The sequence below is a fragment of the Anarhichas minor genome, unplaced genomic scaffold (assembly GCF_050575085.1).
Source record: "Anarhichas minor isolate MPS153535 unplaced genomic scaffold, ASM5057508v1 ptg000016l, whole genome shotgun sequence".
NCBI lineage: Eukaryota > Metazoa > Chordata > Actinopteri > Perciformes > Anarhichadidae > Anarhichas > Anarhichas minor.
In genome coordinates, this window is record NW_027466462.1 from 3,346,111 (window position 1) to 3,371,558 (window position 25,448).

Here is a 25,448-nt window from a genome sequence, read left to right on the forward strand (position 1 = left end):
TTACACGGCTGTAGAGGGAGACTGACTCTGAGGAGGAATAAAGAAGAAACAGAAACAGTCACATCATTTCTTTTTTTGTATTCTGTGCTTAAGTGCGTGTGCGGGTGCGTGCCAAAGTGTGCGCGTGCGCAAAGCGGCAATCCTCCCTCTGTTGTTGAATATGTGCGTATCGCTGTCTCTGTGTGTTTGCCCTATCTGTTTGGGCTGCGTGTGTCCGTCTGTCTGTCAATCTGTTCCCAGAGCAGTCTGTTTGCCAATCTGTCATATTCTGTTTGCTAGATAAGGAGATTGAGAGAATGTGTGTGTGTGTGTGTGTGTGTGTGTGTGTGCACACAGAGCAAATTCATTTAAACTCCACCATGGAGTATAGGAAGGCAGGTATTGCTGTTTTCTCTCAGCTACGAAGACGAACACTCACCGTCTTCGCTTTACTAAAGTATAGAAATGCTTTTTGATGTTTGAAGGACACCTGTTTTTATTACATAAATCACTGAAACTGTAGCGGTTGTCGAGCAACGACTCCGCTAATCTCGAACATCAAATGGCCGCAGTTCCACAGCCGCCGAGGGACATTTAAGTTCCCTATTGTTGCACGAGTAACACAAATCTTCTCCGATATGCAACACGTGATTGGTGCTTTGTGCAACAAACATTTGTTGCACGCCGTCCCTACTCTCCCTCCCCTCATTCCTTGTTCCGTTCCTCTGGACTCTCTGCTATCGAAGGGGGGCAAGAAATTCTCAAAAGATGACATGCTGAGGTGGACGATCAAAGTGTTTCTGCGTTTTTATACCTTCATTTGACACTACTAGAGAGATGAAACAGAATAAGAGGGAGAGACGGATTCAAACCGGGGGATGTTGCAGCTTTATGGCCGCTAACCCACAGGGACGCACCCTGCTTAAGTGTTTTGGGGGGTTTGGTTTGCTTCTGTCATGAAGCAACCTACACTTAACATATTCACCAAGAAAACACATGGCTTCAATCCAACTTAAAAAAGGACGAGCAGATGCAAGTGTTGCCCTTCAAAATTGAAGCACGAAGTAAGAAAACAACTTATCTCAATAGTAGCTCGCTCTTAGACTCGCTGTCATTTACTGCGACGTTTTGACCTTTTGCTTCTGACATGGTGGCTTCTGTTCACACACGCAGCACTTCCTTTATCCCCTACAGCCCAACATCCACCTGGAGGCTCTGAATCCACGCTAACATCCTCACTCCCCCACGGGGCTCTGCTGAGTTTGGTGTCTTTTTTTTGGGGAGTGCCAAATATCAACGCTGTCCATATTCCGCGTTCCCATAATAGCCCCGTTCTATGCGAGTTGGCTGACTGAACTGATACTAGTGACAACCAGTGCGTGGTTTGAAAGAATGCCGGACTCATTTGCAGTCTCGAGGCTCATCTTCACAGTTACTGGACCATCTGAAAGTCTGATCAGGAATGCAGATTCCTGAGTTGAAAAGAAAAGCCTGCAGTTCCACTTCACATTCCTCCCACTTCAAATCTATATTTGCCGTTGAGTCATTTCTGCAAATAAAAAATGTTGTCATCCACTACCTCCCCCCTACCTGGGAGTAACTTGTTGATCCGGAGCTTCTTCTGGGGTCCCTCCCAGACGCCGGGGATCCCCCCTCCTTCTGACTGCCGACAGAGGAGGAGTCTGAGCAGCTACTGTGGACTGAGACAGAGAGAGAGAGAGAGAGAGAGAGAGAGAGAGAGAGAGGTGGTTATAGGTTAACAGATAGCACCACAATACAGCATATCTAGCAGGTGTTGGACACTTGGAATAGCTTTTGTTTTGTGCTCCAGGTAGTGGATCAAATGTCAAATAATCATATCAATCCTGCATTCAGGCATGATTTGCATGCACAGATTCTTTGTATTGTGTGTGTGTGTGTGTGTGTGTGTGTGTGTGTGTGTGTGTGCACTTTTGCAATGCAGAGAAATCACTGTCTTCTTGAGATGGAAAAAAAAAATGGGGAGAGACAAAGAGAGAGGAGTCAGAGAGAGAGAAGGCATTTCTTTTCTTTTTTTCTTCATCCCGTTCAATGAATTTCTAACACAGCATTCTGTCCCAGGGGACAATTCATGCATTGAAATCCTGAGCTGCATGCACTCAATGAGACACCTGGTGAGCAGTATGCGCATTACACCGAGCTGGGAATGGGAAATCACTTTGGCTCTCGGGCCGGCGGCAGCGGCCTCTGGGAGAACTGGATAGCTGGAATCTGAGGAATCATAGTAACGATTCCAACCCTGTGGACGCACCTTTTGCAAACGTTGTACTAGGATTACATGGCGTCGGTATGTGACGTGTGTTCCAGGAGTTATTTTTGTGACCCCGCCTCTCTTGGTTCTGTCTCAGTTGGTAAAGTCCTGACTGTACTCGCTGTGCTCAGCAGGAAACCTGTTGGTGGGGGGTGTGTTTTGGTTCGTGGACTTGGCAGAGTTCTCTTAATTGATATCACTGACTGAACGTTAAACACACATTTAGACTGTTGTTTCAGATCGCTGAGAGGACTTCTGTGATCATTTTAGCTACTTAGAAAATATTGAAGTATTTGGTGGGATGTTTACAGGAATAAGGAGGGGCAATATGGTCAAAACTGGTAGTATTTCAGAGCACCAGACTCCTTTTAGAGAACCTCTCAGCAGGGTCTGACAGTCTGCTCCTCTCAGTCCTGGTTCTGGTTCTCCGGTGCCTCTCTCCCCTCCAGTGGACCCAGCAATACGGTCCGGGTCTCCAGCAGCGTGGTGTCTGTGTTGGCTCCTAGCGGGGCCCGGCAGAGCATCCGACCCAGCGGCCCCAATGATAACCATTAAGAATAACTATATAGAAATAGCCAATCTTCTCGCTGATGCTCTTGTTTACTTAGTCGGTCATATAGAAGCGTCAGTATTACATTGAGAGTTTCATAACCGATTAAATGTTCCTCATAGTAACGTAAAGTAAAGGATCTCAATACTTCTAAAGTACCACCGCTAATATACATACTAATAAAAATACAAGAACTGCAATGTCCATCTGTAGTAGTTGTTTAAACGGTGCACCGTGTTTATAGGTAGGAAGCAGGACTGAAGGATGTGATGGGATTTGATCATAGCAAAAGTAAAAGGTGCTACATATTCTCTGCAGGCACGTCAGAGCTCTTCAAAATGTCTCAGTTTGAGTCAAATATCAAAAATTCATAGAATAGCCCGGGGGCGCCAGATTGACACACAAAAAACCCTACCACCTCTTTTCCTTGTCAGAGGGAGAGAAGCACCGAGGACCCGTTTAGTTTCCTGTCTGTAATCTCAGGGCCACATCACTCTCAGCATATTTGAACGATATAGTAATCCCATCTGGTCACGCAAAACCTGCAGACTTCCTGAAGCCCCAGTTTGAACTGAAGATGAAGTGTTGTTTTAGTGTTTTGCCTGTACGTGGCAGCTCAGTTTTAGGTCAAAGAGTTTTCCCTCAGTATAACCATATCGCAACTCCCCTAAGAGCGCAGGGCTTCATAGTGCCTGCAGCATCCCACGCGTACTGTAGGAGTGTTACAGATTCATTCCCTGTGTTTGAGATCTACCTCTGTCGTTGAGACTGTAGATGGAGTCCAGTTCTGAGCCTTGAGTCCCTGTCGCGTCCAGCAGCAGCTTACTGGAGATCCCCATGCAGAGGGACTCCTTCAGACACAACTCTGGGAGAAGAAACGCACAACAATGCACAAAATCACACACAGAAATCATATGATGTACTCGACAAGATGTTTTTATGTAAAGCACATGACAGTATAATGATTTTTTTTCAGCACAAGGGAAGAACTGCTTTGTTTATTGTTCGGGTACGTGGAAACACAAAGTAACGGTGCCTAAAATGCATCAGCCACCTTTTTTATGTATTCCAGCTGCAGTGCAACTTATTCCGGTGCGATACTGTAACCTGACCCACCACCTATAGGAACCCTGAGACCATACGAGGAGGTGGATATGACACGGGATACGCAGCAGTGCTTGGAAAGCTGGGCATTGACAAATGAACAGCAATCAAGCGGCAGACTGGACCGGTGCTGATAGTTTCTATGTGCTCTCTACTCTGCACGGAAGTAGAGAAGCCGGATAAAGTTACACACAATCAGATTTGTCTTCAACGGCTGACGGTGAGCGTCTAACGCACTAGTCTTTGCACCGTGACGCTGACCGATGGCACTAGTCACCCGAAACGCCGCTCATCTGAACCCCCTATACGGCTAGTTTGATCATTTTTTGGAGTGTGAGTCTAAAGTTGAGGCCTCTGAGGTCATAGGTCAGAATGTACCCGTGTTGTTGATGGCGTGTGTCCACAGCAGATGGGCGATGTCACGAGTCCAGGCCGCCTTGTCCTCCCTGTCCTTCGCCTGCAGCGTGACGCAGTCTCTGGTTCGAGGAGCCTGCCGGACCCAAACTTCGAACTTCACTCCCTCCCCACCCACGCTCTGAGTCAGACCCATCTCGCCGGTCTGCAGGCAGGAGAGGACAACATGTAAAGTCGAAAATAAAACAGAATTTTAAAAATAACTCAGGGCTAAAATGATTGGCCCGAAAAAGTTTAGGCAAAATACATTTTAAATTAAGTTTGCTCTCAATTTAATCTATACAGAGAGAATTTTCTCCTCAGAACTCTTTAAGCACAGAGCGCTCAGTCGGGAGATAAAGATGATGTGTGTGTGTGTGTGTGTGTGTGTGTGTGTAGCACAGTGAGAGAGACGCACCTTGATGCTGTGTTTGTAGCTGTATGCGGTGCGTCCCGGGCCGGGGCTCTTCTGTTTGGCGAAGATGACGGCGTGCTGGTAGAGGAAAACGTTCCTCACGCCCGACCGCTTCCTCCGAGGCCCCCCGCACACCGTCAGCTCGCCGTGCCGCACCAGCTCGCCGCGCTCCGCCACCGAGATCTGAAATCACACATAACACACACACACACACACACACACACACACACACACACACACACACACACACACACGTTAGAATGCACTTATCTTGGCCCGGGGCCCAGGCCCAGGGCTTTAATCTACAAAAGATACCATCTTCATTTATATCTTAAGAGGCCATTTAGCCTCGAATTGAGTTTTTTTGCCAGTGGGTTGAAATCTTTCCCCTTTTTTCTTTGCCTATCCGCTTTAATTTAATTGTATTGAAACAAGTAAAATGTAGGAAAAAAAAGTACAGTTCTGGATTCTTAAAACAAACAAAGTGAATAATCTCAGAGTCTTTGGAACATTTTAAAGGGCCAGTGCGTACAAAATGTTCTGCTCCGCAGCACAAAAATGAGTAACCGTGTTAAATCTGAAAGTCATCATGGAGTTATTGACTCCTCCATCACCTGACAGGAGCTCGTTTCGGGTGATTAACACTAACTTTCTGGCCTTATCTCTGTCTGTGAGCGAACTCTCTCCGTTTTTCCAGTTTGGAGTTGCGAGACATTTGCGCTGCAACGACTGACAAAGCCTCATTCTCGAGTCAACAAAGAACAAGGACAAAGCAGCATCATAATTACGGGGCTCTGCATGGTGACATGCTGAAATCCCTCTTCACATGGACGCTCCTGTCTGCTGGATCTTTGCTCTCATTGGCCAGCTGACTCATGTCTTTTATGACATTTTTTGGACTTCATTGTTCACGTCAATTACAGGGTTAACGGACGCTGAGATGTTGTTTTGCAACTCCCACCAGAGACACGCAGAGGTTGATAAAAGTCAAATCTTACGTAACGCTCCTTAAGGACTCGATACAAGACGAGCAAAGACACAAACAGACGACACAAGAGATGCATTTTCCCAACTGTAACTCTGCCGATGAAATGAAAAAGACTGATCATTTACCAGCAACCGGTCACACCGATGCTTTATTTTTAAACCTCTAGAGATGTGTGGGTCATGATTTAAGTGATGCTTCACACACCCATGTACACACCCGCCCTTATACACACACACACACACACACACACACACACCTGCACTTACGGTCCTTTCACTTGGAGAGCTTTTGCAGAGCGATTTGAAGTAGCTCAATGGAAGTGTTTGTGCTGCCGTAATCTCTCTCCTCGCTCGAAAAAGGGGGAGGAGAGGATAGTTGTGTGTGTGTGTGTGTGTGTGTGTGTGTGTGTGGGAGTAAATACTTGTCACGACTAGCTGTGAATGATACTGCTGTGTCACAGTGGCAAAATATGGGGCAAGTGGATGTGGGGGTTTTCTGACTTTTTGATAAAGGTTAAAGCTGTTTTTAATCCATAATAGCTGCTGGGGTGGAACAAAAGTGTCTCCCCAGCGGTCTGTCTTTTCTCCCACTTTCCTTTTATTTTATTTCATGTTTTTTCCTCGACTTGCAAGATTTAAGTCGATTTCTTAGTTTAAAGTTCAGATTTTTAATGAAAAAAAAAAGGATTCCAAGGAGCATAACGGTTCGAAATTATTGTGTTTTCACCTGATGCAAGAAGATATTAATCATTTTAGTTCCCATTAAACTTTCTTTTCTTGTGATGACCAGAACGTCTTACAGTAGTAGAAAGAATTTGTTGAAACATGCAAATGAGCTTCTGGTTATGCACTAAAATAATAATTTGAAGAATATTTAAATCGTGCTTAACCTAAAGAGCAGTTGCATTTTTCTATATTCAAAATAAAAACTTAAATAATGAACTCCAGCGATGAAAGCAATCACAATTCCATCTCTGCCTGACCTCATCAGGATGAGTTAGTTTCTTCCCCGCTGAGAGAAGAAAGTGGGACTTGATCATAAACTGGGACAGGCGTTCTCACCGGACATCCGACGATGAGGTCGCTGGCCCTGAGGTCCTCGCCGTGCCGCTGAGCGTGTCTCAGGATGGAGAGGGCGGAGTCGGAGGCGGGGTTTATCCCTCCCAGCTCCTCCAGGGCCTCGCAGTACTGCTCCAGTCTCTGAGTGGGAGCCTGGAGACAGTGCGGGAAGGACAGGGGGGAGAGGGGGGAGGCCGGGGGCAGTTTGGACTGCGGGAGGGGGGAGAGGGGAGGGGAGTTGCGGGAAAAGGAAAAGCTGTCTCTTATTTCGTCTCAACGTCATATCCAGACTATAAAATACCATAAAGAGCACAAAAATAGCATCCCTGTAGTAGTCTACAATCTCACTCATTTACCATCATGCATTGCACAGAAAGAGAAAAGAAGGGACATTTAGACAGTTGCCAGGTTTGATTTTTGCCCTCTGACATACAGTATACAGGGCCCTACTTTGTGAATAGTATGTAGATTCGTTTTTTGGGGCCTTTTTTGTCTCCTTTCTTCGTCAGAAATTGCACTGAAATAACACTAGTTCTGAATGTATAGCAAAAATAACCAAAAATCAACAACAAAACAAAAAAAAGCTATTATGGTGGAATAAATTTAAACAGTACAAACATAATGACATCTCAACGGGTTTCTTTCTGAGTGAGAAGCCGTGTCAACGTGGCCACATGTGCTCTTCCTGTCTCCATCCTCGTAAAAAAAAATCTTTACCACCGTCCCCAAAATGATCGCCATCATCGCGTCCATCACGATAACCATAAACCCTCCTGCTGCCATCATCCACAATCTGTTCAAGCTCCTTTTTAAAAGCTGTGACGTGAACTCACACCACCTCCTGCTGGCCGTTCCGTAGAAGTGCTCCTTTATGAGACACTCGACAACCTGAATGGGATCTTCAGCGCTGTGATCTCTCCCCGTAAAGTCCTCTCGGTAATCTCCCGATGCCGTCGATGTATCAGTTTTAGTTAATTGTAGCTCGCACGCTCAAATTAGTTTCTCTATAATCCGCCTTTAATTGGCTTTTCTAGTGTACATTAAACATGTAATTAGCTTTACTGTACACTGCTCCTTTTTTAATTGCAGCAACCGTTGAATAAAGCAACTTTAATTGCTTTGTGCTTGTGATGTGCCCCAAAATTACTCATAATCACGTTCTCACATTGTGGTTTAACAAGATTTTTTAAAAGGGAAATAACCAAATAAAAACGTTATGACCCTCTATGACACTAACTCTATTGTGTGTATAGATCCAGCAGTGTGTGATCAACGTCAGTGGAAATGTTTACTGATGTGAGTCAACAGTAGAAAAGCAGGACAAACTGGTTCAAGATAGAAACACTTCTGCCAAACAAATCTCTGTCGGCACAACAAGTCGATGCTGTTTAGGTATTAAAGGGTTTAATCAGACCGCAGCAACTTACCTTAAAGAAGTCGGCAGCCTGAGTGACCAGCGGAGAGTCCAGTTCTGGTTTGTTCCTGATGTAGTGGGAGTACTGCAGGAACTGCTCCCGCTGTGTGTGAGGGAGAAATAGAAACGAGAGGACGTTTATACCGCCTTTAAAATGAAATGATCAAGAAATGAGTTCACGAGGCAAATTATAAATGCTGTCTTGAGAAGCAATGCATTTGCCTGCCATGAAAACACGTCTTTATCTAAGTGTTTCCACACAAACGTGAACAAACCTGCCACAAAGTAGATGAAAAATGAAATCTTTAACATACACACACACTTACAATTCTACATTAAATCTTCTATAAAATACAATGAGGTCCTTAACAAAGTTAACACTGTTTTGAGGGGGTTTCCTGTAAAACTACAGATCTAGAAATAAAGAAATTTGGTCTTTTTTGACAATGTGGGTCATATTTTTGTAGTTTCGGTCCTGCAATGCACAGTTGTATGCATGCATAATTGGTATGCATCAGTGGTATCCAACCTGAGGGTCAGGACCACCCAAAGGACCTAAGAATGGGCCTCAAGATTCTCATTGAATGAATTCGTACATTTTTTACACATTCATTTTTTATTTCTTGTCCAATACTGGATCGTTCACATAAACAATGAGGGTTGCAAGAAGCTGCTGCCTTGTTAGGGGGTCACAAGCCAGAGAGGTTGGGTCCAAGTAGCCAAAAAGTGATGGCTTAAACAACATAAATAAAGCACAGATTTGAAAAACAATGCGTTTTCCTATATATTCCTGAACTTACATATTTGCTGAAGCAGTCCTGTTGCAACAAGCTCTGCACGAGAGCGCCCTCCATGGCCGGGAGCAGGTTCTGCGAGTGGAAGGCGCTGAGGCTGGCCCAGTTGGGCAAGAGGGCGTCCGCCTTCCCCCTGACGGAGGCCGGGGTGTCTGAGAGCTCCAGCAAGGGGAGGTACGTCTCTTCCACCCCCTTCAGGATGGCCACATACTGCCTCTCTGAACTCAGCATCCTGCACCAGAGCAGGTAGAGTTTACTGCGGGAGAAGCCGAGAAACAAGGAGACGATAAGGAGAGCGAGCGCGACGGACGACAGTGAATTCGCAGACGAGCGAACAAAGATAGTAGTGAGCGATGGCAAGAGATCAAACACTCAGTAATGATCGAATTAAATGACGTAAAACGCACCTCTGTGCAGTTGATCCGGCCCTATCCGTCCCCGTCTCCCTCTCCGTCCTCCCCAGCAGCACGTGTTGACGTGGTGACCCCGTGTGGTCCACCACCTCCTTGCTGCTGACTTCCACCCCTCGAATTAACACCCCTCCTCCTCCTCCTCCTCCTGCGCCCCATCCAGGGATGGCTGCAGCCATGCTAGTGGCGATCACTGGGTCAGCTACCGTCCGCCTCCCCAGCCAGGACATGGGGGAGTTGCGGCTCGCCCCGCTCACCGGGGACTCGGCAGGCTTGGGGGAGGCCGTGCCTCTGCGGGGAGCCAGGAGAGCCTGGAGGTCAAAGCTCGGGTGGCGCTTCCTGGGCGGCTTGGAAGGGAGCGGGGCCTCTGTGGGCTGAAAGTTGAGGGACATGGTGATATTTCTGAAAAGGACTACAAGGACAATAATAAGTGCAGCTCAATACAAAATGAAACACAAGCTCACGCTCTTCTTCGTAGGATTCAGAAGGTTCTGCAGGAACTTCCCTCCTCCGGCTCCGCCCGCTCCTCCTCCCCCTGCTCCCTCCTTCTTATTCCCCTTCTCCTCTCCTATCTTCAGTGTGGAGCAGGTCTGCGGTCTGAACAGCGATGCCAGGGATCCCCAAGACTGCATCCCCCCGTCGCCTCCTCCAGCTCCCAATCCCCAGTCGCCCTCCCCCTCAGGACCCATCAGGTCCCACAGACTGCTGGCAGACGGCGTCTTCGGCCTCCCCTGGCCCTGATTCTGGGCCCTGTCCGTCTGGAGGAACCGGGGTTTGACCTGCGCCACGGTCCGCTGGTAGCGCTCCACCGTCTGCGTCCAGAGATCCAGGAGCGCCCCGCCGCCAAGCTCTATGGCTAAGGAACGGGCGTCCTGGAACCGGGACGGCGGGATCGGAGGGAGGGAGGCGAGAGGGCAGGTGGAAGAGGGGGAGGAGGAGGTGGAGAAGACCACCTCGCACCACTGGGTGGCCTGGGGGACGGGAAAGAAAAGATGACTCTTGTTTCTCCCTTAGGAATGTTTGAAAACCATTAATGTGTGATCATAACTTCCAGCGTTACCTCGGTCAGCGTGGACAGCAGCCTCTGTGTGTTGTCCAGGGTGGTCCAGCAGTCAGACAGACAGTGGGACATGTCTCTCAGCTTCTCCCTGACCGGGGGAAGTCGGATCTGGACGGCCCTCAGGCCCGCCCAGTCCAGCTCGCACCAGCCCTCCATATCGCTGAGCACCGACAGAGTCTCGCTGTGCAGCTCCTAAAGGAGTCAGGGAGAACCACTGTGAGGTCTCTGTCCTGGAAAAACTCCTCAAGTGTTTACTGTAGGAGGCTTGACAAGATGCATTCGGGAAACCATGAATGGAATCATGGCGACTGCTTCGGCTGGGAACATCCTGACAGACTTCTACATTAGCCACAAGAATGATAAATACACCGCTGAACAGCAAAGTGGGCTCAAAACACATCTGTTGACATTTAAATTTCCATAGTTTAGTTATTGACTCCTAAAGTGTTTCAGCCATAGAACATTACTTTGCTTATCTAGACAGGGATGGTACACTTAAATGCCATACTGTTGTTTAAATGTCCAGTTTAACCCTATGTGACAGCATCCACTTTGACCACAAGTGGTCTTTTGAATGATGCTGATGGGATTACTTTTGTGTCATTCTTGGTTCTATGACACTAAACAAAGGGATTCTTGTATCTTAAACATAGTACATTGAAATACTATGTCTATCATTGTGTACACATACACACTTATGCAGACGATTCCATGCTGCGCAAGCGGTTTCACGTATTCTGCACCACAAAACAAGCAGAGCAACACTCACGTTGGCCGTTTCTCTGAATGTCTTGAATTTCTGCTGTTTGAGCGAGAGTCTGCTGAGAGACAGAGGAGGGTCCTTGTAGTCTTCCAGCTGTGACTGGACTTGCTCAATCTCCTTATCACACTGGGGTATAAGAGAGAGGGGTGAGGGGAGGACACAAGGCTTTTTACTGGACATGAGGGACAAAGAGAGAGACGAGGGAAGTGAAAACACTGCGGTGGAGAAATGTACGTGAAGTGTAATTATGATTTGTTTTGCCATAATTGAAATGTTTTTTCCCAGTATACTGGATTGCATTGGACATATTGTATTTGTCTTGTTCTGCTGTGTGTGAGCAAGACAAGGGTGAAGAGTGAGCACATATTGTAAATCAGTAAACACCAGCAGATCAGGGAGTTTCCATCCAAACCCTGTTGGGAGCAGTGGAGAGGAGCGAGGACGGAATGATGCGTAAACTCTGAATTTGATCCTTCATCTAATTTCCGTGGCTGATGGCTGATTTTATAGTTCATACAGTAGTTTAGTTCTTGCGATTCAGCAGGCGAGAGACGGCAGCAAACAGTCGAAATGAGAACAAAACCACACTCTTCCTCCCTCACACACCTTTTCCAGTTTGTCCACCAGCCCCGCTAGTCGTCCCAGAGCTTCCAGTTCGCGACCCCTCTGGTTGGACACTCGGACGAGCCGGTGCAGGGCGTCATCCACGCTGTCATAGAGTTTAGAAGTCGCGGCGAGAGCAGCCCTGAATGCAACAAAAGTCAAAAATGACCACGCAAATCTTCACTCATGAACAGGAGCGAGAAGCTTATTTATTTTTCCTATTCTAATTCTGATGACAATGAGAACTTGTCGTCGCCAAAAAATCAACATTTTGGCTGGTAGAAATGATGTAATCTAAAATAACAAAACAAAAGAGCCTTGCATACCAACTGCCACGCAAAAAAAGAAGAAGGATTCAAATCAGCAATCGGCCTATACTTGTATTTGGCCTCCCTCTTGTGCAGACTGAGCCAAAACTCATTACCGGATACGAAGAACAGCTACAAATACTGCAGTCTTTAGATCATCTTTAAGCTGCCGTCGGCCGCAAACAAACAAGTCCTCTGTTTGATGTTAAGTTCACATTCCTTTCTCTCCTCCGGCTGGTTTTCTATTTTTTTGGGGGGCTGAAAACACGACGAGAAGTATTTTTAACCTACAACTCACTATGACAGAAAAAACAATCCCTCAATCAAATACAAGAAGTGGGAAGGCAAAGGACATGCAGATTGCTTTTCTGCCCCTCGGGACCAAGCTGCCTGTGTAAGGTGCGTTCTGCACGTCTGTGCATTAGCCCGATTAGAATAGATGTTTGTCATGACGTCTTTGTATTTAAAATAGTCCGACTTCAATATGCCGTGTTGTAATGTATATTCCAGCCGTGCTCAGTCTCATTAGCATCATAACAAGAAGAAGCGTATGCAGGTGCACACATTGCTGCTGTAAATAATGAGTCTTTTAATACAACGGTACATATACCGAATATTATTAGACAATTTCTTTCACTTATTTCCATGATAATGACCAATTCCTTGTATGAAGATACATTCGCTGATTGTGGTGGTTTCACAGTGTTAAGTATGCGGCAATAACGTTGCTATGTTTGGTTCTATTTGTGAATTTAAGTACTAAGTTGACCCCCAACAACACGCCGCAGACTTTGCATCTTTTGACAAAAGAAAAGGGACCAAAAAAAAGCACCAAAGTTCGAGCACAGCGTAAAGATTCCGGTACCTGCAGTCTGGGGACTTCTGTGCCAGTCCAGTTGCACTATTGGTCAGTCCCGCGAGCCATGCCCCGCCCCTTTGCTGCGGTTCCGTTAAGCGTGGGTCGGCCAGGACGCTCGCCATGAGCTGTCGGTGTTTGTCGATGCTCAAAGGAACAGCCTGAAGAAGAGCAATGTGCTTAATTGATTGTTTGTGTGTGGAATCCTCCAACTGTCACGTGTCATTAAAATCGCCGATACAGCGATACTGTAAAGGCGACGTCAGACGTTAGTACCTTGATGTCGTCTGGCATCGGCTCAGTGTCCATAGACCGCAGTGCTTCTCCGAGGAGTGCGATGGCACTCTCGCAGTGCTCCGTCAGACTCTCCAGGCTCTGCAGGGGAAAAAAACAAGATAAAAAGTAAGATTCAAATCAGTAGTTTTGAGATTAGCATTTTACTTTTTCCATCAAAATAACTCAAAACACATAAAGAAAGTAAAGCAGACACAGGTTAGTGTATGACCTCCTTTCCCTTCATTTATCATCCACACCCAGTTCATCGCGAATCTCTGAGATCATCGACCACCACCGGACAAACCGACATCCTCTTATCTGTCCTTCCTCCTCTCCTTCTCCCACTCTACTCCCTCGCTTTTCATGGTCGTATGTTCAACTTGAGGTACATAAAACTTGTAGCGGTGATAACTTACGGCCGATTGACGCCGGTGGTAAGTCTCCAGCTGTGTTACAGTACAGAAAAGCTACTGTGTGTGTGTGTATATAAGACTCAAGACTGTGAGGCTGCAACATCCATTGTGGGAGAGAATGGCTTAGGTTAATACAAATCAAATAAATCTGAATAATTTCACAGAAGCATAGATATCAATCTTAAATGCCTGAAGTGATTTCCTGCTCAATTTCCTCAAGACCAGTCGAACGCACGCTGAGGTCAGTGAATCGGTCCAAGTGAAAAATGTCATGGAAAATGGAAAAATAACTACAGCATGTGTAGAAATTTAGGAGAAGAGTAAGAGGAAATGAATAGGAAAGTATTGTATTTAAGCAGCGGATTCTCACTAGTCTGAAGGCCAGCCAGTCTGAGTGGCAGTGGGTGAAGTCTCCGTCCATCTCTTTGGGCAGCTGCTGCTTGTCAACATATTGCTGAAGGACAGCTGTTCCTCGCACCATGTGGATCTGGACAGAACAGGAGATGAGAAGAAAAAAATAAGTGCGTTTTTGCTAATTTATCAGCAGGAATAAAAATCATTACAACAAGAAAAGACAAGAGCGACATGGCGTGCGGCTCCAACGTCTTTTGGGTGGGATTTCCCTTTAACATGCAACGTTTTAACACTGCCAAGCTGAAATACAAACCACATGGCGAGAGGAAAAAATCTCATGCATGTGTGTGAGAAAGAACTCTGCTGATCAGTGCAAAACAATGAGCTGAATTGCCAGTAAAATACGAGATATCTGCAAACTCTAGATGTGCAAAACATATGGAAATAAGGTTCATTTAGATTCAAGCACAATGTGAACGCCTGAACCGGCTAGCAGCAGCTGACATTTATCACATTTTAGCAAGGGACAGAAAACAAAGCACGGTGTATGAAATGTTATTTGAATTTCATATATTAGCAGATATCCCTGCGGTTATGCCGGCCAATGGAGGTTCATTTTGCAAATGTTTTCCCGCACACTTTATCACTGTTGTTTTGACATGTTTTCATAAGTTCCTTCTGGGTGTCCTACCTGCGTTTTAACGCTTAGACGTGCAAATAAAAGGAATAAAAATGAACTGCACCAGGAGGAAAATAACAACGCTATGTGTTGTGTGTTTGCTGGATCATAAACATGCTGCATGTTCTGTATGAGGTCACCTCTGCTCCTTCCACATCATGAGAAAGGGACTCCTGCTGCTCTCCCACCAAAACCAGAACAGATCCAAGACCGCCAGGAACCGACACCTGGCACACACCAAAAACACATTGGGGGGAAGAAATCATGCGCTTGAGCTACTTCATCACATCTGCAGGCTAATTAGAGCAACACAAGCAATCATTTAGCACATTTGGCCAAAGTTTTCATCTCACCTGGAACAATTTAAGAGCAGAGAGGCAGAGGGTGGAGGGCGGAGAGCGTCTGCTGTCCATTAACACTGTGAGACCTTTTTCTTTGGCTGCAGGCCTGATGAGGATGTATGGAGGGTTCAAACAGGAGCAGTAGTTAGAAAAGAAAGAGTTTTAGTCTAAAATGAGATCCTGCAATGTAAAAAGTAAAGAAGAATGACGTCTACTCTTGAAAACAACACTTTAGGGGACAGTTAGGGGGTCATCTGTATTTTAACCTTAACATTTAACATTAAACATGTTTCTTCCCAAACCTGCTGTGAAACTTTTGTTCAGACTTGTTGTGAGCAACAGCTGTATGGTGAATTGTGAAAGGTAAACTGGCAAGCTCCAAGATGTTTGCTAAATTCACTGTGAATCAGTTTTATGATTTTCTCGGCCTCCTGGCACATGCTGCGCTTTCTTAGCCCCACCTTTTGCTGCATTTGGCCAAGTCAGCAAAAAGCAAGTCAAGTCAAACATAATAATGTCGCACTTTTGGCTGAACAGGTTTGTAAAAGAGTGGTGCAACCCACCAACTGGGAAAGCAGAGGTTGAATCTGGGACATGTTATGGTATGAAATGAATACAATATGCACTTTAAGGCCTGCTACACTGACAAGCCTTAATCCCAGGAGATATCTAACATATTGTGAAGCCTGAAACATACCATTAAAACTAATGACTTATATCTCTGGATTTCTGGAAAAACACAACCTTACCGAGTGATTCTGTGGTAGCAGGCCAGGACCCGGGCCATCTGCCCCTCAGAGATGCTCTCCTCGGATGCATCTGTCTCTGTGACCACCAGAGCGCGTCCCAGCCTGTCCACTGTACCTGTGGTCAGTATGATGAAATAAGAGAAAGGTCTAAAACTCTGGGACTACAACCAGTCTGCAACATTGGTTTATTTGTTTTATATATATATACATACTGTCAGGTGGTCCGTGTCATCCACTTCTATTTGACATAATCACGTTTAAAGTTTTGGAGTTAGAGTTCCCATAATGCTTTGGGGGATGCAAAGAGGAAATAAAACCAGGAAGTAAAAATGTTGCCATGAGGTCAGTTTGTTAGTTAGCTGTGGGATACACCTTGAGCTTTGCTACAGTTTATTAAATTTACACGATGAAAACTCGTTCCAAATTATCTAGTAGTAGTTCCCGTTTGCACTGGACTCTAACCATAAAATATGCAGATAGAAACTATGGGATTTATTTTAATACTGAAGAAAACGTCCAGCTGTACAGATTATGAGGCGAGATCTGAAGGTGCGTCTGTTTTTCTAGAATATATAAGTGGATTTATGGACGTTCATCCACAATGGACATCGGAGATCCCTGGATAAAGTAGGTCAAACTGAATCTAACAGTATGTATATCATGTATGTATGTTAATCTGACAGTTAGAGGTCAAGACCTTCTAGCCCAACTATGTGTACTGGACAAAGACAAACAACAACAAAGTCACACATCTACAAGACTAACTGGCTGTCAAAGTATTCGTTTTGAGCTGAATACTAACTAGCATAACAAATATACAGGCCTACTTGCCTGTCAACTTTAGCTTCCCTGACTGGAGAAGCTCTGTGTCCAGTTCCCTCAGCAGGGGAGGCTCTTTAGCTGTAACACCATTTAGTTGGTCGGGACATGACTCTCCTGAGCCTGCCTCCTCATTAGAGTGGTTAAGTAAGGGTGTGCCTGATTGGCCGTTGCAGACAGGCAAAGATTTGGCTTCTTTCTCTGTTGAGGGATACAATAGTTACAGAAAGTATTCCATGGGGTATTTTAGAGATTTTAGCATCTGATGCTCATACATTATCATTCGTCAGACCTGCACTGCTTTTCCTTGTGTCCTCTGCCCCCTCAAGAGTTGAAGGTGGCACTCCGTCAGGTTGGTCTGCCTGTTTTCTTTGCTTCGATTGGTTCTCCTCTGTGATTGGCAGCTTTGTCAAAGCAGAGCAGGTGGTGGGACTTGGCTGAGCAGCTTTACCTTGTGGTTTTGATCCCTTTTGGTGTGCACGACCACCAGACCTAGCCCTCCTTTTGGCCCCCTTTCCCTTCCTTTTCCTCCTAAAGACAAAGCACAGGAAGGTACTAATGAGGTACAACGGACAGTTAATAATTTTTACAAATTTAGAAATGTGTTTATTTGGACACAATGTCCTTTAGAATGGTTTAGAAGGTGTCTTTTGTACCATTGGTTTCAGGCCTATATGTGTGTAAGCTTGGACGACTTGTACGCAAAGTTTGCACCAAAGTGTTACTGATCTGTACTTTCACAAATTAAAACAAATAGGAAGTAGGAAGGTCCATAAGAAATAAGTCTGTACCGTGGCGCTCTAAATCCTGCAGTTTTAACTTCCTTTCCTCTGGGACAAACTCCTTCCTCAGTCTTTCCGTCATCCCTTTCCTCGTTCACCTTTGGGTTGGACGAATTCTTCATTTTAGATCCAATGTTGGCATTTTCTCCACTGTCTAAAACTCCAGTGAAGGGTCTCTCTGGTGCGTCTGATGTTGGGGTTGTGGCATCACTGTCTCCGCTCAGTGGTTTATCTGTATCCTCAAAAACAGAGTCTGAATGAGATCCGTGATCTGAGTGGCCCTCTATGACATGCTCGACTTTGTGGTTCGTCAAGTCATGGACAGAACTATCGGAGTCTTTACCCCTGTGGTTGTCTCTGCACGGCTGCGTGAGGCCGTTGCTATCTCTCTCCTTGCCCACGCCGGGCCTCCTCTCTTTGAGGCTGTCAAAATAAGGCCGTTGGCTTTCCAGGCCCTCAGAGTCTCTGCTGGTTTTATCTCCTTCATCGGAGTCGTGGACAGAAGAGGAGTAAGATCGCCTCCCTTTGCCAGGTTCAGGGACTCCTGGTGGAGGCCTATGTGGTAAAATGTCACCTTTTGGGGTAACTACGTCTCTTTTGGCAGCTCGAAAGCTTCCTGACCCTTCAAGTCTCCCATATCCCCAAGCCCTCCCCTTCCGGAGTTTGATGGCTTTACCTCTCCTGCAAAGGGGCAAAGTCTTGGTCTTACTAATCCCATGCATCTCCAGGTACCTCTGCCTTGTGTCAACCCCTCCATCAGGACCCAGTCTGGGCTCCAACAGCTCCACATAGTCCCCGTCCAGCTGAGGGTGCCTCGCTGTCCGCCCGAGACCATCTTCGCTGCGCCTTCTCCGGGGAAGCGCAGGCTCGGAGTCCAAGCTGTCTGGTGGTAAACCATCGTCTTCTTCCTCATCCCAGGACCAGGAGTCCAGTTCTCCGGAGGATGAGCCACCCCAGCCCCCGAGGCTGCTGCCCCCCTCACTGGGCAGGCGGTTGGATTTGCTGCCCTCCTGGTTGGACATCAGACCCAGCTCCTCAGAAGGGTCGTGGATGAATTTTGGGTAGACGACCTCCTTCCACGGAAGTCGAACCACTCCGTCACATGTACTGACCAGGCAGGTGTCAAGTCCTCCTCCAACTGTGCAAAGATAAGAGAGGATTAAGTTTCAAGATGATATATTTATTGAGGGTATACATTACGCTTAAAAGGGCCATCCTATTTAAAAAAAAGAAGATCCCAACATAAGCTACAGGGAAAACAAATGTTTAAACATTTGCTTTAGCTCTACTGTTTTTATCACCACCCACCACCTGCTGACATCCATATATCTCTCTTTTCTCTTGTTGTCTTCCACATGCCATCCTTTGGTCATAAACCAAGTGTCTTCTTGCCATCTGTTTCACTTCCCTTGTTCTTCTTCACAGTCATACTGGCTAAGCTACAAAGTCTTTATTACTTCCACCTACAAACCAGATTACGAACATAAACCCTAAGTAAAGCTTAGTGGAGTTTTCCTGACTCTTAACTTGAAATACAGAACAATAGTAACAGTAAAATCGGAAATTAGGAAAACAAAATGTCAATGAAAGTAGTGGGCATCCTTTCCTTACGTTCTCTCTTGTGGCCCCGTTCTTTGTTCACGCTGTGCAGCCACTCAGTGGTGAACACAAGGGGGTGCTGTGACTCGGGTACCAGGACTTCCTGAACGGTGCGCCCCCCAGGGGCCAGACATTTTAAAGCCAGCCGGGGGCAGCGTGTAGAGAAGGGCACCACCTGCAGGTAGAAGTCATTACTGCGCAGGATCCTCCAGTCCAGGGTGGAGAGCTGTACGACCACTTTCTCGCCTAAACACAGAGGCCAGCCGGAGTGAAGGAACAAGCAGCCGAGGTACTGAGACTGTGACGACAAGAGGAAAAAAGAAGCGTTGATGTTAGAAATACAAACTTTCACCTGCGTGCCAAGTCTTTAGGTTGCTTAGTGCACTCTCTCTCCTCTTGTCACAAACTATCCTATTTAATGCTCAATCTCAATCCTACCCCCCCCCCCCCCCTATTCACAAACCACGGCCCACGTCAGCCAGTTGGAGCCAGCCTGCTTGATTGTGTTCGGCAATCAGATGAGTCAAATTTCTAGAACTGATAACGCACCCGTCAACACTATTCACTAGCTCGACTGGTCAAAGCCCAGTGCCACACGCACAAATGTCGGACATGTGACTCACGCTGTTATTTCCAAAGTGTAAAGCCGCTTAGCTGGCATGACATAGTGAGAAGGCTCTGGATGGATGGCTGCAGAGAGCCAGAGTGAGTCAGACAGAAACATGCAGATGACCACAACAAGCCAGCCACTGTGAAACCAGCCCACTGTTTCATGAGAGGAAAACACACAAAGCAGCGCTGTAAGACTGAGAAAATCAGTCTAAATCCAGTACATTTAACAACATGGGTCTAAATATAGAAAATCCCACAACGCAGCATCAACTCAAGAGCTCTGTGAATCTAGGTGAAGGAGAGAAGGCCCCGAGTGTGATCCCCTGCACTACACTGATTTGAATAGAAAAAACACCTTATTCTCACTTTAATCAATCCTCTTTAAGCCCTATATCCTCTCTCTTTCTCTCTCCTGCAGTCTGAGGTATATAAGTCCTCCAGAAGAACTGGAGGACTCTCTGCCGTTCCCAGTCACGTCTAATCGACTGACTCGGGGCTGCTCCCTCCCCCCTCCGTGCCCTCCAGACTCACGAGACGTGATCAAATTATATTCCTTACTCGACCTGTCCTCCAGCTTCCCTTTTTTTTACCCTTGTCCCTTATTCAATTTCCCTCATTTAAGTCTCTTTTCTATCCTGTTCTCTTGCTAGGGCAACATTTTGGGGCCAGCAGGAAATTCGTGACTTTTCCTCTCTTAAAACCTTTTTGTTTCTGTTTTGAGCCGGTCTACATTCTGTAACTCCCTGTGTCCCCTGGCCCTCCACCCTCCTATTACTTCTCCCTCAGAGTACCCCAGTGTTTGCTCCTTCTTCCTCACCTCCCTCTTTCACAGAAAATCCTCAATCAGTCTACTATAGTCTGCAACCTCCAGCATCCTCTCTGTTTTTCGGATGCGCACGCACGTGCGCAAGCATGCAGGCAATGTGAATGGAAGCCACGTTCATTTTCTCCTTCGACTCCCACCACATCACTCTCTCTTTCTCTCACAGCAGAAACACACTCGCATATGGAAGGCATTATTGTCATGAGTCTAACTCCCGTCCCGCTCCACTCAGCGACAATGAAAACATAGTTTGCTCTCAAATGCCTATGTGTGTGTGTGTGTGTGTGCGCAAGTCTAGGAAAACTGTAAAGGGAAATATGAGACACTTCTGAGCCTCCGAGCTTGTGCTAAACAGTGTGTGTTTATCTGTGTGTGTGTGTGTGTGTGTGTGTGTGTGCTTTGGAAAGTAAAATAAAAGGAATGCTGTTCAGTGTAAACCTCATAGCTTTGAGTTAAGTACATGTTGCATCTCATTTGTCTATCTCGTCTTGTGCGAGTGAAGCAGAAAGTGCAAAGAGAGTGATGTGAGGGCACCAAGTAGAAAGTTGCATAGTGTATCCTATATCATACTATTAACCTGAAGAGTACAACCCGAACTCTTTCATTCACGCTTCATTTCACATGTATTTCATTAATCTCTGTCGATTCGGTGGAGCCTCCGAAGGCAGGAAACCACCTCTTTTGTCTGCAGGTCACAGCGGCTGTTAAATCTCAAATTTCACCAGCCACTTTCTCTAATTTTACCAGCCAGCTATAGCTTTAGAGCAGACCCTCCACGGTGCAGTGAGGAAACGGTGCAGGGTCACACATGTGTCAGATTATAAAAGCCTTGAACTTTTCTTCACACTTCATGTCACCAGTTACCGTGATACCACGCTGAAGAATTGGCACTTAGATTCAGGGCACAAACACGAGGACCTGACACTGACATGGACTGGACTGCTGTGACTCACTTCAGACTTAACTCGAGGCTCGTGAGCAAAGTCATTCACATCAGGTTTTTACCTGCTAAATTCCCACCAGTGATCCCAAGAGTAATTATTATACGAGACCCGAGACTTGCCTCGGATTTGCACTTAAAGAAACCTAAAAACAATGGACGTCTCATATAGACTTATGAACTCACTTTGTATTTCAAACTTGACTTAAGACCAGTCTAGACTAGATTTGAGACTTGACCCCAAAATGTTATGAAAACTTGTGGCCTCACTTGGACTTTCACTGTTGAGACCTGAAACTGACCTGAAAGACTTAAAAACAAGTTAAACCTTTAAAGTTACGACAATAAACTTTCTTTTTTCTTTTAGAAAACCATTCATTTTACTGCAGCAGGGTCTGACAGTCTGCTTCGCTCAGACCTGGTTCTGGTTCTGTCTCCCTTACCCTCCAGAATCCAACCCGGTGGCACAGGTGACAAACATTAAGAATAACTTGATGTTCTTGTTTACTTGTAGTCCATATCGAGGCATCAGTATTAATATAAGACTGTTTCATGACCAGTTCAAAGTTCCTCGTATAATAACGTTAAGAACATGTGTGACTTGACTTTGATTTAGGACTTTCAACTTGACTCGACTGCCAATACATACATCAAAAAGCTAATGGTTGACAGATTTCTCACACTCTACTTTCTTGCATGTTGACAGCTGATTCTGCTTCTGATTATACTATGTGTGTGTGTGTGTTCTCATCTGCAGTGTTTGCAGTTTGGAACTCACGCAGGCGTGCTGCTGGAGTTTGTGCAGGAGGTGCTTGGCAGGAACGAAGTAGTCCAGGAGGTAGCGAAGGCTGTCGTGTTGATAGGTCGACTCCAGGACGGAAAAGACCTGAATGAATGTGCAAAAAAAAGGGGGCAAAAACACTCCAGTGAATGCAGGAGTATTCAGTGCATTTGGTAATTAGATCCACAAAACAAAATGCTGTAGTCTTTATATATCCTTCATGTCTGGGGAAAACCTTTCATGCTTCTCGTGAACTAAGAGCGGCCTTTGTTTTAGCTACCTACATGCATTTTTGAAAGGGTTACATTTGTTCAAGAGCGGAGGAATTCCCTCAACCCAGACCGCATGTAATCAGAAAGGCTGTTTCATTTCATCCATTTTATTTCATCAAGTCATCAAGCAGCTGTTTCCATCGTGACAAAGACATTTGATTTGAAGCTACATGGCAACTTGGAACAAAAGCAATAATCAAATTCCCTTAAATGCAAACGGAGAATGGCTCAAAAGCTGAAAGGCCCCTTTGTCTTTGTGCTATACGCAGTAAAAACAAATGTGACTTTGGCACTCTGTGATGTTAAGTTGGAGATATTGGAGCAGGGTTAGCCAACACGGTGGCTACCCCAATGAGCCACCGCCAATGAGTCGCCCGCTCTAAAATTAGCATTAGTCATCGGTGTAGTCTGGTCTAGAAATAGCTTTAATGGCTTTGTTTTGTGGTTGATGTTTTCTTTTGAAACCTCAAAAAAGGAATTTAGGCTGAGGGGCCATATGTATAGCTGGTATTTAACGAGCACTAGCGTCTTCTTTCAATGGTTCCCAATGAGGAGAGTGTATGTGGCGGCCTAGAGGAGCTGCGCTACACCCAGCTTCATTTTTCAGAGCACTCCGACATTTTTTGTGCGGCCGCTCTGAACGCTTCTAGTTTTCTTCTTTTTTTTTTCAGAAAAGAGCTGGTGTTCTCCTTTTTCAGGCACCCAGTCACATATTAGACGGGGTCACCAAAAAGTGCTTCCAAGGCTCCCCAGCGCCCTGCCAGCACTTTTCTACCAGAGAAAAATACTCTGTGATGCCTTTCAAATAGCCCAATTGTTGGGATTAATAGCGAAACCATTCAACTTGCATGTTTAATTATAAATATCTGTGTTTTCCTTTGATGACTTGGTTGTTAATAATGATCATGAAGGCTCATTAACAGTAATCAGTGAACATAAACAGACAGTCTCCTAAAATATATAGTCTATTAAATGTTTTAAATTCATTATTCAAAGGTAAACCAAGCAGATTTGTATTATTTGGGATGATTTAATCACTCAAGTAGCCCTCTATACTACTCTCTACTCTACAGGCAGCTCTCAGTCTCAAACATGTTGTTGACCTCCGTATTAGAGCCTACAACGAGTTCCCATGATGCACCTGTGAGAGAATGCCAGTTCCGCCCAGCCGAGACTGCTCTGTCAATGCTTTTGACTTAAAAAGCAGAAACGGTGCGCGGCTTTTGGTTAAAACGAGTCATGTGAAGCTCCTGTTTGGAGGAAGAGGGTTCGGCTGTAATTGGCCAGCTGGCTGGATTTTGTTTGTGTTGGCTTTCTAGCAGCAGTTTATATCCAGGGAAAGCACTGTTATCTGCACACAACATCCCTTTGACCGCATACTCTAACACCGCCCTATCAGTTAATTAAATCTGCATTATTTTTCTTCCCCTGTTTATTGCTCTAAAGATGTGAGACTGCAATAAAGGTCTGTGTGTGTGTGTGTGTGTGTGTGTGTGTGTGTGTGTGTCTGGGAGATGTATACCTGGGAGAGGAGGGGTGGTGCCGTGCTCTCAAAAGGAGGGTAAAGCGATGAGAGCGCCCCCTGCACACAATCCTCCATCGCCTCCGAACCCTGAGAGAGACACACGAAGGTGGTAAGAAAGGGTTAATCCATAACCGGACGCTGAATCAACTCTAATGTCTGTGTTTGTGTTTAACAGCCGGGTTGTCTCGCTTTTTTTGCTGACACACACACACACACACAGAGACAAATATACACCCACATTCTACTTTCAACTTCCTGTTGTATGGCCTGGGGAGTGTCAAACATTTCCTCCAAGGCCCAGTTAATGTAAGAACGGCCAGAACAAAAGAGTCAAATCACTGCAACATGTTAACTCCCTACACACACACACACACACACACACACACACACACAGATCATAACACTGGGCTGGCCTGTGAGGTGGAGGGTGACAGAGCAGAGCATGCAACACATACAGTGTTTATTTTTCTACATGGACCGTTCGCATGGCAACCTGCAACTTTTTCCTCTCTTTTCCAACTTCTCTCTTTCACTCTCACATTTCCCCTCAAATCCCCCATCTGCTTCTCTTCCTCAATTTACTGCCTTTAAAAAAAAAATATCTCCTTTGTTTCACCTCCATCTGACTCCATCTGAATGTCAGCCGACAACAATTGCGCTGGGATTCTCCTCAACAGACGGCGTATTGTCCCGGGTAACTACAACAACCGAGGGGGATGGATGGAAAGCAAATGCGCGGGAGAACAACCCAGAATGGGAGAACAGAGTGTATGGAAAAAATGAAAAGTGCGGCTATAGCGAGAGAGGGGCCAGGAGGGAATGAGCTGGTGGTGGTGCGGAAGGTTTATGGAAGAAGATCCAGCTTCAACCGTATTGAAAATGATTTTTCGGGCTGCTGTTTTTGTGTACACAGAGGGTTTGTGGTTCGCCTCAGAGGAGGACAGAGTGAGCAAGTACTGTCTCCAATTTACGCAACTTCGCCTGACAAATGCCCTGAGAAAATAAAAGTCAACATATCAAATACGCAAACTAAGGTTGAAACAAATGTCAAGACTTATTTGAAATTGAGTTTTGGCCCAAATTTCGGAAGGGAAGGGGGGAGATCAAATGGACATTTGATCACGGGAGAGAGCAAGCTGTTGTAGGGTGGAACACACAAAAACAAAGTCACTGGGGGGATGAAAACTAAGGAGGAGAAAGTCTGAGACTCATAACCAGAGCAAGACACTTTAAAAACAAGCCACATCAGATCTACAAATCTGGTTTGAGACCTGCGCTGCTGAGGTCGCTCTGGGTCACTCACATCAGATGCTCGCTTCTGTTTCCTATCCGCTGTCTTGGCTGCCAAGCTACATTTTTCAACTGTGTCTTCAGCCCGCATGGCACCAACAAACAGAGTGGCACCGACGGGCTCAAATTCATGCAGCTTTACTTTTCCTTAGTAACGGGAGGCGCTTTGGTCCGGGAGCTACACATGGAGACAAATACAGACAAAACT

At 45.8% G+C, this 25,448-nt stretch overlaps 1 protein-coding gene across 1 annotated transcript; it reads right to left on the reverse strand.

The window, feature by feature from the left end:
* Positions 1-25,331, reverse strand: arhgef40 (Rho guanine nucleotide exchange factor (GEF) 40). The gene is made up of 26 exons (XM_076092186.1): positions 25,254-25,331; positions 23,948-24,037; positions 22,151-22,258; positions 19,010-19,295; positions 17,408-18,536; positions 16,909-17,147; positions 16,629-16,817; positions 15,798-15,912; positions 15,061-15,154; positions 14,848-14,934; positions 14,045-14,161; positions 13,262-13,360; positions 12,995-13,146; positions 11,825-11,963; positions 11,225-11,344; positions 10,456-10,647; positions 9,860-10,366; positions 9,393-9,769; positions 8,992-9,241; positions 8,205-8,294; positions 6,781-6,987; positions 4,735-4,914; positions 4,302-4,482; positions 3,574-3,684; positions 1,570-1,679; positions 1-27 (listed from the first exon to the last, which is right to left on the reverse strand). Exons 1-26 carry the CDS (start codon positions 25,329-25,331, stop codon positions 1-3), a joined length of 5,274 nt encoding a protein of 1,757 aa, XP_075948301.1.
* Positions 25,332-25,448: the final 117 nt, after the last annotated feature.